At 35.9% G+C, this 13,176-nt stretch overlaps 1 protein-coding gene across 2 annotated transcripts; it reads left to right on the top strand.

Annotated features, from left to right (window-relative positions):
• Window positions 1-5,964: 5,964 nt before the first annotated feature.
• On the top strand, window positions 5,965-12,506 carry LOC122836194 (GTPase IMAP family member 9-like). Of its 2 annotated transcripts, none has more exons than XM_044125962.1 (2): window positions 5,965-6,022; window positions 11,789-12,506. In XM_044125962.1, the coding sequence occupies exons 1-2, from the start codon at window positions 6,013-6,015 to the stop codon at window positions 12,484-12,486; spliced, it is 708 nt and encodes a 235-aa protein (XP_043981897.1). In that variant the 5' UTR covers window positions 5,965-6,012; the 3' UTR covers window positions 12,487-12,506. The 2 variants fall into 2 exon arrangements, with proteins under 2 accessions (XP_043981897.1, XP_043981896.1); XM_044125961.1 differs by lacking the exon at window positions 11,789-12,506 and adding an exon at window positions 8,683-10,321 and having other exon boundaries at window positions 5,968-6,022.
• The last annotated feature ends 670 nt before the right edge of the window (window positions 12,507-13,176 follow it).

Raw genomic sequence — 13,176 nt, forward strand, 5'->3', positions numbered from 1 at the left:
CTCTGCACTTTTTCAGAGGAAACCTGTCAATCCCTAAATTGATTGACAGTTATTTAAACTGTATAAATCAAAAATTTATACAGTTTAAAATATCTTTATTATTTATTATAAAACCATCAAACCAAATGACTTTGCAAATAACAAGAACTGACAAAACTTACAGGTAAAGAGAAGCACCTGCTTTGACTTACTTGGCTGCCAGCCCAAGAATGTTCATCCATTTGTTGTCTATGTAGTCCCACCACACCCTGTTTACCTGAACATGTTGATAGGAATCCATTCTCTGCCAACAAACTGGACTCATCAACTGATCCAAATCGCTCCTCCAACCTGCTGTAAGCGTCTCATTATTAACACCGAGCTGCTCTAACTTTCTTCCCTCCATTTCAGATTTTGTTCCTGAACTGAAACCATGAAACTGCAAATTAAAATCATTTCACTACTTTCTGGAAAAAAATCAGCTAAACATTTATTGGTTGTCTTTTGTTTTCTGCATTTGAGACAATTTGTCTCAGACATGAGAGAACAACCAAGTCATCATGACACAACAGAAACGGCTGGAACAATAAATCTGTATTTACTTAGTTTGTTTGTGCACAACATTTCAGCAACAAGGCAGTTTAAAGTGCTTTACACTATATAAAATAATAAAAAGTCATGAAAACATCATACAGTCAACAATTGAGAAACCAGTAGCAAGAATAACATTTTGTCAAGTGCCGTTGTTAAAATCATCAATACTCATCAAATATATGGATCAGTGTTTCATTGATTATGTTTCAACAGCAACTCTAAGCAGCTGGTTTTCAGTCTTGATTTACAGGTCATCAGTGTTTCAGCTGTTTTGCAGTTTTCTGGAAGTTGTTTCCAGATTTGTGGTGCATAGAAGCTGAATCCTGCTTCTGCATGTTTGGTTCTGGTTCTGAATTCAGAACCAGAAGACCTTAGAGGTCTGGAAGGTTGCTATGACAACAGCAGCAGATCTTTAATGTGTTGTGATGTTACGCCGTTCAGTGATTGATAAACTAACAACAGTATTTTAAAGACTATTCTCTGAGCTACAGGGAGCCAGTGAAAGACTGGCGATCTGTCCAGGGTGAACCCCGCCTCTCGCCCAGGACACAGCTGGAGATAGGCACCAGCAACCCTCCCGACCCCATTAGGGAAGAAGGGTGTAAGAAAATGGATGGATGGATGAATAACTGAAGCTGTGCGTTGACTCTACATCATTCCTCTTTAGGTCCACAGATAATAACTTCAGTTTTTGTTCAGCTGGAGAAAGGTTTCACACTCACACATTTATCTGTTCTCATCATCTGTTCAGTAATTGGATGAGTTCAGAGTCTCCTGGTGAAATCGTAATATAGAACTGTGTATCAACTGCGAAGTTATGGCAGCTAATCTTATTTCCTGTTATAATCTGAGCCGATAGGAGCATAGGTATTGAATATGAGGAATCCTAGGATTGAGCCTTGCAATACCCCACATGTGACTTCTGTCCACTTCGATGAGAAGTTTCCTATTGAAACAAAGAAACCCCAGATCTTATGTAAGATTCAAACCAGTTGCTTACTGGACCAGAGAGTCTGACCCAACTCTCCAGTCATTTCAGTGATATGTCATGGTCAAAAGTGTCAAAAAGCTACACTGAGGTCCAACAGAACCAGCACCGTGGTTCTTGCACAGTCTGTGATTAAATGGAGTTCTGAATCTCAAACATCAGAAACAATTGGGGGGTGCTCTGGGGAATCAGAGTCAGGTAGTTTTGCTTTTTGAGCACTACAAAAAGAAGCAGTTTAATCAGACAAAAATACTTTTTGGGAGCACATATATTGTTCAATAATCTATACCAGGGATGGGCAATGCTGATCCTCGAGGGCCGGTGTCCTGCAACTTTTAGATGTATCTCTACTTCAACACACCTGAGTCAAATAATGAGGTCATTAGCAGGACTCTGGAGAACCTGACTGCACTTGGGAGGTGATTCAGCTGTTGGATTCAAGTGTGTTGGATCAGGGAGACTCTAAGAGTTGCAGGACACCGACCCTCGAGGACCAGGATTGCCCACCCCTGAACTATACAATTATTGTTTTCAAACTCCACTGAAGTTTATTTCACACTTCAGGTTGTGTAACGGGTACCGTAGCGACAGCACCGCTGTTGACAGATATACTCCTGAAGAACAGGAGAAAAACGAGGAAACGGCTTGTTCAGTTCAAGTGTCATGCAGCAATTTATTCGAGTTTTACATCCAAACATACTTATTGTATTGAGTTTCTTTCTTTATAGTTTATATATTCAAAGTCCAACCTTTTAATACATTTCAGTGTCCATACGTGACAAAACAAACATCTCTTTCCTAAACACATATCCACTCATTCTTCTTATTAGCTTCCTAAGCTATTTATCTCAAATGAAACGCATTAGACAGTGGTTACATTAACCAGCTACTTTTTAACTTAAGACAGTACTGCATTTGACCTTCAATAAACTAAAGTCCTTAATAAAACCAAACATCATTTTTAAAGTCACTTTTTTATCATCCTGAATCCTAATGGTAAAATAACTATTTTAATACTGGTGGTGGGGACCTTACAAAAGCCAAAACAGAAAAATAGACATCGAGTTCTTCAGTTTCTAACGGTTATTCCACCATAAACTGAAGTGGGTGAAGCGCATGTATTAAACAGACTTGGCTAATGGCTAACGTTAGCATGTACACCGTGCGTAGTTACTTTCTTTAAACAAAACGACACAAAGTCAAAAATTGAATAACTAATATAGCTCATAACTATTCCAAATACGTTCCAGCATGTCTAATTACTGGATTAAAACCCTATTTTCATATTTACCCACCTGAAGAACAGGAGAAAGACGAGGAAACGGCTTGTTAACCTCAAGTGTCATGCAGCAATGAGGGAAAACACAAGCAGGACACCAAAACCGCCACCCGCCCCCGGCTGGCGTGGAGTAAATATTACAAAGCACATAAAAAAATATAAAAAAAACTCTTCTCCAAAATAAAGTACAGAACTTGTATTAACAATTTCAAGTCATAAACACAAATGTCACACTTTTGTGGTCGCCACAGTTGCAACAAAACAACCATTCAGCAACATTCACTGCAAACCATCTTTACAGTGAAACACTTTTGCGTAACAGTTTTTTTTTTCACTCATCCATACCGCTTCCCGCCACTGCCCCCAGTCCCTTACAATGGCACAGCGCCCCCTCCAGGGGGTGCATCCCACACTTTGAGAACCACTGCCTTATAGCAAGATAAGGGATCCCGAACACTGGAGAGACAATCTGTCCCCCATGGAGTGGAAGGAAAATAACATCCAACCTTGTGTGTTTAACTAAAACAGTTAATGTGGTTACAGTTTATAAGTAGGCCTACAGTATATAACATGATCACCTTATAATCTAATATCCCACCACATCCCAAAGACAAGACTTTAGGATTCAGGTTTTGTTTTGAAATGGGGATCAGTTCTCATCTAATCATCACAGGTTTTATTAGAAGACAGAGTTTGTGGCAAGGAATGCTTAGGAATGAGATCTGATCAGATTATCAGGGTAAATGGAACCCTAATTGGAATTTGAAAGGTATTCTAATCAATAAGTTGATTTTACTGTCTTATTTAGCTTTAGTCATTTATGCCTTAAAATAACTAATTATCACACAATATATTTTCATAACCAAGAAAAGAAAGGAAAAAAATCTTCATTTAATTTGCTGATTAATTTTACTGGAGATCTAAAAGAGGAACCTGAGATTAGTGGTATTTCATTTTGCTCTTAAAACCCCAATAAAAATTTGTTTTAGCTTTTTACCTCTATTTGGTATTTCCCCAAATAGATTAATATTTTACTAAGATATGTCTATAAAGTTGAGTTTTCCTCCGAATAGACCCAACAGCTTCAACGCTCTATAGGCAGGAATGGAGAATATATTGAACTTTATCACAACATTTTGTTGAGTTATTGCAATAACAATATTTTAAAACAAATGTAAACTTTTTTTTTTGCAATAGATTTTGGGGATTTCTCTGTACATCACTGTAACACACACACACACACACACACACACTTATTAGAAAGTTTACCATATTTAAATAGGTCACTTCATTTCTCTGGTTACATTTGGTAGTGCAATTGTACTGCTAACTGCACAACAGTGCATTTAAATTATTGAATTGAAGGAGCCAAGAACCTCCATTGAATCTCCACTATAAGACAGTGTAGATGTTACAGAAAACGTGTCCTAGTTGGTTAGCAGCTAAATTAGTCTGGCGCATATTTTTTCACTCCTCATTAACTCAGAAGATGGAAGTACACATAGTAAAATAAAATTAATGTGTCGTGTCAGTCTTATGCACACCCCCTCAAATAAAGTGTTACCAAAATGGTAATATATTGAAAGCACAATGTAATTAGTTCCACCTGGAAATGTGTTGTAATGGATTATTAGAATTGTAAATAATATCTCATATTATTTACAATAAAATGCAAATATTATTGTAAATAATATCTTTATATTTAAGGAATGTGAGATTCTTTGTTTACTTCTAGAACAGGGGTGGGCAATCCTAGTCCTGGAGGGCCGGTGTCCCTGCAACTATTAGATGTCTCCCTGATCCAACACACTTGACTCTAACAGCTGAATCACCTCATAAGCACAGACAATTTCTCCAGAGTCCTGCTAATGACCTCATTATTTGACTAAAGTGTGTTGAAGTAGAGATACATCTAAAAGTTGCAGGAGTCTGGCCCTCAAGACCTGGAGTTTCCCACCCCTGAACTAGAATGTGCACCTTTTTAGTGATGTCTGCAGGAAGCGATAAGCGTGTCAAATTGAAAGCAGATGCCAGACACTCTGGAGCCAAAACTGACACTTGACCTGACAGGACAAACACCATCCATCCATCCATTTTCTGTTCACCCTTCGTCCCTAATGGGGTCAGGAGGGTTGCTGGTTCCTCTCCAGCTGTGTTCCAGGCGTGAGGCGGGGGTCACCCTGGACAGGTCGCCAGTCTGTCGCAGGGCAACACAGAGACATACAACCATTCACACACACACTCACACCTAGGGAGAATTTAGAGAAACCAATTAACCTGACAGTCATGTTTTTGGACTGTGGGAGGAAGCCGGAGAACCCAGAGAGAACCCACCATGCACAGGGAGAACATGCAAACTCCATGCAGAAAGACCCCGGGCCGGGAATCAAACCCAGGACCTTCTTTCTGCAAGACAACAGCTCTACCAACTGCACCACTGTGCAACCAGGATAATCACCCAAATGCTAAAAGACAAAGTTTATGACTCAGAGAGACGGGAACTGTGCTTGAGATGCACATGCACTAAGACAGGAGACTCCACCGTCACTCTAAGCATGAGGAAGAGCATGCTTAGAGTGACAGGAGAATGTAACTAAAACATGCTCTTGCCACCCTCCTTGCAAGTAAATCTAAAAAATTCACTTGTCTCTCTCTTCTTTGTGTTTGTGTGAAGGTCTAAGCTAATTTGAAACTGACATGGATTCTTCTGTGTTCTGGTAGCCTGATGTGTTTGCAGTACTGTAGCGAGTATGAATCATGTAATGTACAAAGTGGAAAAGCAGAATAATTAGACATTAAGTAACTAAAAAGTTACTTTGTTAGCAATTATAATAAACCAAAAGTGTAATTGTAGCATACTGCAATAACACGACTAAAAATATGTAATGCCAATATACTTAAAATGCATTCTAAATATATTTTAAATGTAATTCAATCACAAAAATAGCACACTGAAAATATACTAATCAGCACGTTTATATTACATGAAAGGCAAAACACTTAAAGTCCTTTACGGTTCTGAGTGACTGACTGACTAGACTAGAAAGACTCAAGGGGAGGAGCCAAGAACTGACTATAAAACACAAGCAGCATTAAAAGGAGAATTTTTTGCAAGCAAGAAATCAACAGCACACATCATCACAGATCAACTTCCTGCAAGAAGACAGTGAAAATGGCTGCTGGTAAGAAGATTTAAAAATTTTATATATTAATGTCTCTGGATGATTTCAATTAAGTTCAACAAATTTCTGACAATGTGAACATAATTTCCATCTTTTCTCCTGTTTTGAATAACTTCTTAACTCTGGCAAAATGAAATGTATTTAGGGATTATTTTACCAGAGCTCTAGATGATTAAATAGAGAATTACAAGTAATCTATATTTTTGTTGTGGCTCACATTTTATGAACAGAAAAACTATTGAACTTAAATCAGAGCTGCCAAAAGTAAGAAATAAAAACAAATATATAAATAAAAAGTTTCTTTTTTCCAAAGAGGCATTTTTATCTTCTCATCACTCCAACCAACAAACTGAAGAAAACATAAAAACCCCATGTCAAATATTGTTCCATGTCTAGTGAACAACTATAAATCAGCATTTGCTGACATTTTATTGTACAAAAGTAATATTTCTTTTGATTTGTGTGTAATTTTTAACCCAACTTGCTGTCAGTGAGCATAACTCAGTGAGTTATTTATCTGCTCAGTGCATGGGTGGGGATGTCCAGTGGGTGATCAGACAAAATGAGCAACAACTGGACAATCCTTGGACTGGGTTTCTCTATATATTGCGTATTGAGTCTATTAGTCTGCACAACAGACGCCTCACAGCTATCATGTTCAGAGCACTGTCAGTCTGCTACAAATAGCCGTAGCACGATGTTATCAGTGCTGATATGAAGATCAGTAATTATCTGAAATATATTTTGAGTTTCTCTATATATTGCGTAACCTAAATGTTCATAAAACTCTTATGTTTGACATGGGGCCTTTATATTTTTGTTCAGTGTATATATTTATTTAGACTGAATGATATTCTAATATGAGGAAGTACATAATTGTACAGAGGAATGAAAAGCATGAATGATTTTTAAAATGCTTCACAGATAAAAATCTGAGACAATATTTGGTTGAAAGTCATTTTTATTTTGTTGGGCAATTATATAATGACAATGATAAATTAAATTAATATAATATTCCCAGTGTCATTTCATATAATTTCAGATAACTGAGTTTGTGGACCAATTTGTTCTGTTTTTGTAATGAATTAGTAGAAAAAACTGGAAGTTTTGTTAAAATAAAAATAAAAAAATGCTTGGTGAACAACTTTTAGGGAAAATAATTTAAGGCACTTGTCAGTGTTTTTCTTCTTTCTTTATTGGGTCATTTTAGCAAAACAAGGTGAAAAAAGGGAATAATTAAAAATGCCTGGGGGAGAAAGATTAGAAAACTTACATGTAAAAGAAGAATAAATACAGAACAAGAACAAATAAGACAAGAGGTTAAGAAACAGTTAAATAATTTTAAGGCACCGAGAGTCTTTACAGCTTTTTTAATTTAATGAGGTTCATATGGTTTCTTCATTTTTCAAGAATTGAGGTAAAAATAGTTTATAGGGAGACGTCAGATAGTGCTTCTGCTGGGTTGTAGCTGCAGAAGCATTATTTAAGCATGATTAACAGTAAAAAAGTTGTAAGTCAGAAAGAAGACAATAAAATGTACATATGCTGGCACATATTAACTGAATAAAATAGATACTATGAGGTAGGCAGATATAATTACACTGTTAGTGACATTTTGTACAATCCAGAGTTTTGTACTACTAAGAAGTAATTCATGAGGCTGAAAGAGTTTTCTCTGGCTTGTTTTGACAATACTGTTGTATCATCGTAATTTTATCTTTACTGAAAATAAACAAGCAGTTTTAAAAAGTTAATTTTTTTTACTTTGACAAGGCTCTATGTGTTTTTATGTTGCTCTTCATTGAGTCATTTTTTTTAACTGTAAAATATTTTAGTCCTGCGCTGATCGTCTTAATTGGTTTATTGTTAGATTGTATGGAGACCTCTGTCATATGGAAGAGAAATTTTATTATTCAACATTTTACTGGGTCCAACATTAAATACAATATTAAATATAATTTTAAGCCCAGTATAATTATGCTGCATAATGCTGAATAACAGATAATGAAGTATTGCAATGATTTGGTCAGAGTGAAAATGTTGTGGACAAATTAGACATTTAAAAATATACTGTATGAGTGTGAAACGATGTTAAATGATCTACATACAAAAACCAAGAGGTAGAGCAACTTGTGTGTTAACTAATCTGCAGGATTTATTCAAATTATTTTGTGTTTGTGTGCTTTGGTTTGATGATTCCCACCAAAATATACAACAACCTCCATTGGTTATAAAAGCATTTAATGAAACTATTAGCTGAAACTTGAAACACATTTTAATAACTTTAATAATAATGATGGTCAAAGTTTATAAAAATAGTTTTTTTCTTCCAGATTAATGAACCTAAACATGAACATATTATTTTGTAACTGACATCATTAGAGCCCTTTTTAGTGGAGGTGCTGCGGTGGTGCAGTGGTAACACACAACCCACACATGGAGGCCTTAGTCCTCCACACAGACGTCACAAGTTCAAGTCTTGACCTGATGACCTTTGCTGCATGTCTTCCCTCTTTCATTGCCTACTTTACTGTCTAATTACTCTCAGAATAAAACCCATCTGAACAAAAAAATCCTTTAAAAACTTTTTAGTTTCTACTCTAAAGTAACTTAAATAAAAGTTGCTTTTGGTTTATTGTTGTTTTCTGATTCTTCAACAGTTGAAATGGATCCAGACTTCAGGATTGTTCTTGTTGGGAAAACTGGAGTTGGGAAAAGTGCAGTTGGAAACACCATTTTGGGAAAGAAAGTTTTTGAGTCTAAAGTCTCTCTTTCCTCTGTGACACAGGAATGTGATAAGAAAACTGATAGTTTTGCTGGTCAAAATCTGGCTGTTATTGATACTCCAGGTCTGTTTGATACAGATAAGAGTAATGAAGATGTTGTGAAAGAAATCGCTAGATGCATCAGCATGGCGGCTCCTGGTCCTCATGTCTTCCTGATTGTTCTCCAACCGACCAGATTCACAGCAGAAGAAAAACAAACAGTGGAAATAATCCAGAAATTGTTTGGAGAAAAAGCTGCCAGATACACCATGATCCTGTTTACCCATGGAGACGTGCTGAAAAAGGGAAACATTAAAATAGAAAAACTGTTAGAAAAATTCCAACCTCTAAAACACATCATCAGTCAGTGCTCCATCCTGGAGAAATTTGAAGAAAAATATCATGTTTTTGACAATGAAGTTGAGGATTCTGTTCAAGTTGGTGGACTGGTGAAGAAGATCAACAGAATGGTTCAGAGAAATGGAGGAAGTTTCTACAACAATGAAATGTTTGAAGAGGCAGAAAGAGCCAACCAAGAAGAAATGAATCGACTCCTCAGAGAAAATCCAGATATGAATCCTAAGGATGCAAGAAGACAGGCAGAGAGAGACAACTCATATATCCGTGCTGTCCTGGGGGGTGCTGCTGCTGGAGCTGCTGCAGGAGGTGTGATTGGAACTGTAGTAGCAATGAAAAAGAACGGAGTATGTGTTATACAGTGATGAAACGTTTTATACTTTGGCCACAACTTATTAAACCCTGATTTTCATGAATAACAAAATATGTATCAGTAATAAAATATTTGATCATGTAATTAAGTATTTAATAAATATTTCAGCCTCTGTGGCTGAGATGAGGAAGGAAAAACCTTTTTGTCTTTATTACCAAGTTCTTTGATTCCTGTTTATTTCAGTCGCATGTAAAACTGTCAACAGTCTGAACAATATAGTGAATAAATGTAAATATAACTTGTAGTGTAAAGAACCTGTGAGCCATCAATGAGGGTAGAAACAAATGGAGTTACTTTAGCAATACATTATCTTAAGCTGCTGATTTATTCTGATTTCTCTTAAAGTTAATATTTATTGCTTATCTGGTGATTAATAATAACAATCATCACCTGCTGGTTTAATTGGTCCCCAATTCCATAAATAACATATATTGTGATTATAAAGTGAAACTATTTTAGTCCTATTTTCAACAATATACCTTAGGTAATGAAAACTATTTGGATATTAATTAAATTATGGAAAACTCTGTTTCTCTATTAAATCTGTGAGAACTGCACTCTATTTTATAAATAAAATTAACAAAGATATCAGGTCAAATTTTAAACAAACCTATTTGCCCCTCATTTGATTGTAAAGGTTTAAATCACATAATACCACAATATTATCAATGCCGATATGAAGATCGATCCATCCATCCATCCATCAAATTTTATTTGTATAGCACATTTCAGCAACAAGGCATTTCAAAGTGCTTTACATCAAATCAAACACAAAAACACAGAAGAACTGAGAGTTCTGGAAGGTTGATATAACAGCAGCAAATCTTTAATGTATTGTGGTGCTAAACCATTCAGTGATTTATAAACTAACAACAGTATTTTAAAGTCTATTCTTTGAGCTACAGGGAGCCAGTGGAGAGACTTTAAAACTGGTGTTATGTGCTCTATCTTCCTGGTCTATCAGCCTTTTGCAAAATGTTTTCCACATTAGTGTCTCGATTTTCTCAATTTCAATTTGTGATTGGTAATTTAAATTAAAAAAGCCACTAGTTCCACGATCATTAAATAAATACATAGACTACTTCAATATTCTATTACTTATTTTTGTAGTACAACTGTACTGCTAAACAGTAAAGAGTACATGCATTTAATTACACTTTCAAATGCATTTATATTTATTGTTGTCATAGAAACATTCTGTATGAATATAAATTATAAATATACTCTAAGTTTTGTAGTGAAATCTTAAATTAGCTTTCTAACCTGAAATAAAGATTTTAAAATTAAATTACTAAAACATGCTACATCATAATTAAAACTTTTGGAAAGTAGATTCTTTTAAAAGTTTTCAAGTTCAGTTTGTCTTTATTTTTTAAATCTCAGTTTCGGATCACAGTTTATCCAGCCAGGATGATTTTATCTGGATAATTCATGTGCTGCTGCCTCAATGTTTAAATGTTCAGCTTTGGTTCCTATTGATGAAGCTGCTGGTTCCACAATTTAGATTTTTTATGGATCATTTCTACTGAATTGTGTGTCTGCCTGGTTTTCTCCAACCAAGTTTTACCAAGAGGCAATAAATGAACTGATTTATTTAACAATATTGTAATGAATGTGATTGAATTTCATGTTATGAAGTGAGTTTGGCTGAACTGGACTCCAATAATCAGATATGGACGATTCTAAATTTATTATTTATTCACATTGGCAGTGAATTTACACCATTTATATAAATAAATTCCTTCAGATTTGTGTGTAAACAAGAAAAACAAAGATGATTATTACTTTATCCATGTTCTAACATGTAAATAAATAAAGATCTTAAAATAATCTATGATTCCTTTCATTGTATTTCACATTTTCAGTTTCTAATATGCATTGGATGGTTTCCAGTTACCAGATGGACACTGGATTTAAAACGTTGTAAATCCAAAACATCTATTGTGTATCATTGTATTTTTTAAATAATATTCAGACGGTGTGCAGTTTTCTCCAGTTGTATGTAGTGTAGAGCAGCGCCCCGCCCCCACCTGTTGCTCTAAGCTGTGAGTTAGCTTAAAGCTAATTAATCAGTTTATGTTAACCAGATTTTATCTGTGGTCATATTTCTACTTTTATTTCACAAACAGCACAAATGACGTCACATTCTAAGAAAACACATTCTTTGGTGGTTAAAATAATGTTAAATCTGATGTTTAATGTTTGTTTCCTATAATACTATCAGAGGATAAATGTTGCTCTGCAGCTCCTGAACTGCTGTGTTGTTTTCAGAACCAGAGGCCGACCTCAGAGTGGTGCTGGTGGGTCAGGAAAGAGTCGGGAAGAGCTCAGCAGGAAACACCATCCTGGGAAGGAAGGAGTTTAACTCTGAACTCAGTTTGGTTCCTCTGACTCTGAGCAGTAAGAGGGCAGAAGGAGAAGTTTTGTCTCGTAGAGTCTCTGTGGTGGACACGCCTGGACTCTGCAGCTCTAGTCTTACACCAGAAGAAGTGAAAGCTGAGATCCAGAGAGCTGTGGAGCTGAGCTCTCCTGGTCCTCATGTTTTTCTGCTCACCATCCAGCTGGGAAGATTCACTGAACAGGAGAAGAGAGGATTGAAGAAGCTGCAGGAGATTCTGGGTCCAAAGGTTTCCAAGAAGATCATGATCCTGTTAAACTACGGAGACCGACTGGAACAAACAGGCATCGATATTGATCAGTTTGTAAAAAAAGATGAAAATTTGCAGGAACTGGTTAAGAGCTGCAGTGGGATGTATCACGTGTTCAATAACCAGAAGATGGAAGACAGGAAGCAGGTCCAGGATCTGCTGGATAAAATAGATTCACTCTCAGAAGGAGGACGTCGTTATTATCAGAACATTTGCTCTGGATGGCTTTGGTGTCTTAGGTCAGTATGGGGATTGAAAGTCATAGTTTCCTTGCTGTGCTGTTGGATATTTGGCAAGATCTACAATTGGTTGAGAAGATGAGAGATGAAGTAAACAGTCACCGGAAGAAGAAAGCTTCAAGAAAAATATCAGAATAAAAATATCATGATCATTTATATTCCAAATATTCTTTGTAATTGGCTGGCGTTAAGCACAATAAAATATTTGTTTGATTCTTTTAGTTTTATTGTCACAACTTTATTGAACCTTATCACAAAACGTTTGCTGTAGGTCACCAAGAAGAAGAGAGTAAGTTCAGTTAAAAAATATAAACTTTTTTTATTCAAAAACATCAGCAGAAGCATTATTCATTACTTTGTTTTAATTTTACTATTTTTCCCTGTAATTGTTAATGGAGCTTGTTTATAGATAAAATTTAGACAAAAGATAAATTCAACCAATAAAGCTGATGCCATTCCACTTGTTTGCATTTCGAGAAGAAGGAAGTTACATTCATGTCTTCTTCAGAGGATTTCATGTAGTTTCTCTCAGTAGCTCTTGGTGTAGCGCCACCACAGGGAGGAGGGAAACAGGCTTACAGAGTGATTTCTTTGACACAGTGCAGTGTGAAAGCAAACTATGACTCAAGGCTAAGATATTTACTGCAAGCAAAAGAAACAAAAACAAAACCTATAGTGCATTTTGCATGAAAAAAAATATCTGAAAATTTAATGAATGTGTTCAGTTTCATTAAACTTATTGATATGATGAAAAATTGCTGTCACCACAGGG

Source organism: Gambusia affinis, linkage group LG08, assembly GCF_019740435.1.
Source record: "Gambusia affinis linkage group LG08, SWU_Gaff_1.0, whole genome shotgun sequence".
In the NCBI taxonomy this organism is placed as follows: Eukaryota; Metazoa; Chordata; class Actinopteri; order Cyprinodontiformes; family Poeciliidae; genus Gambusia; species Gambusia affinis.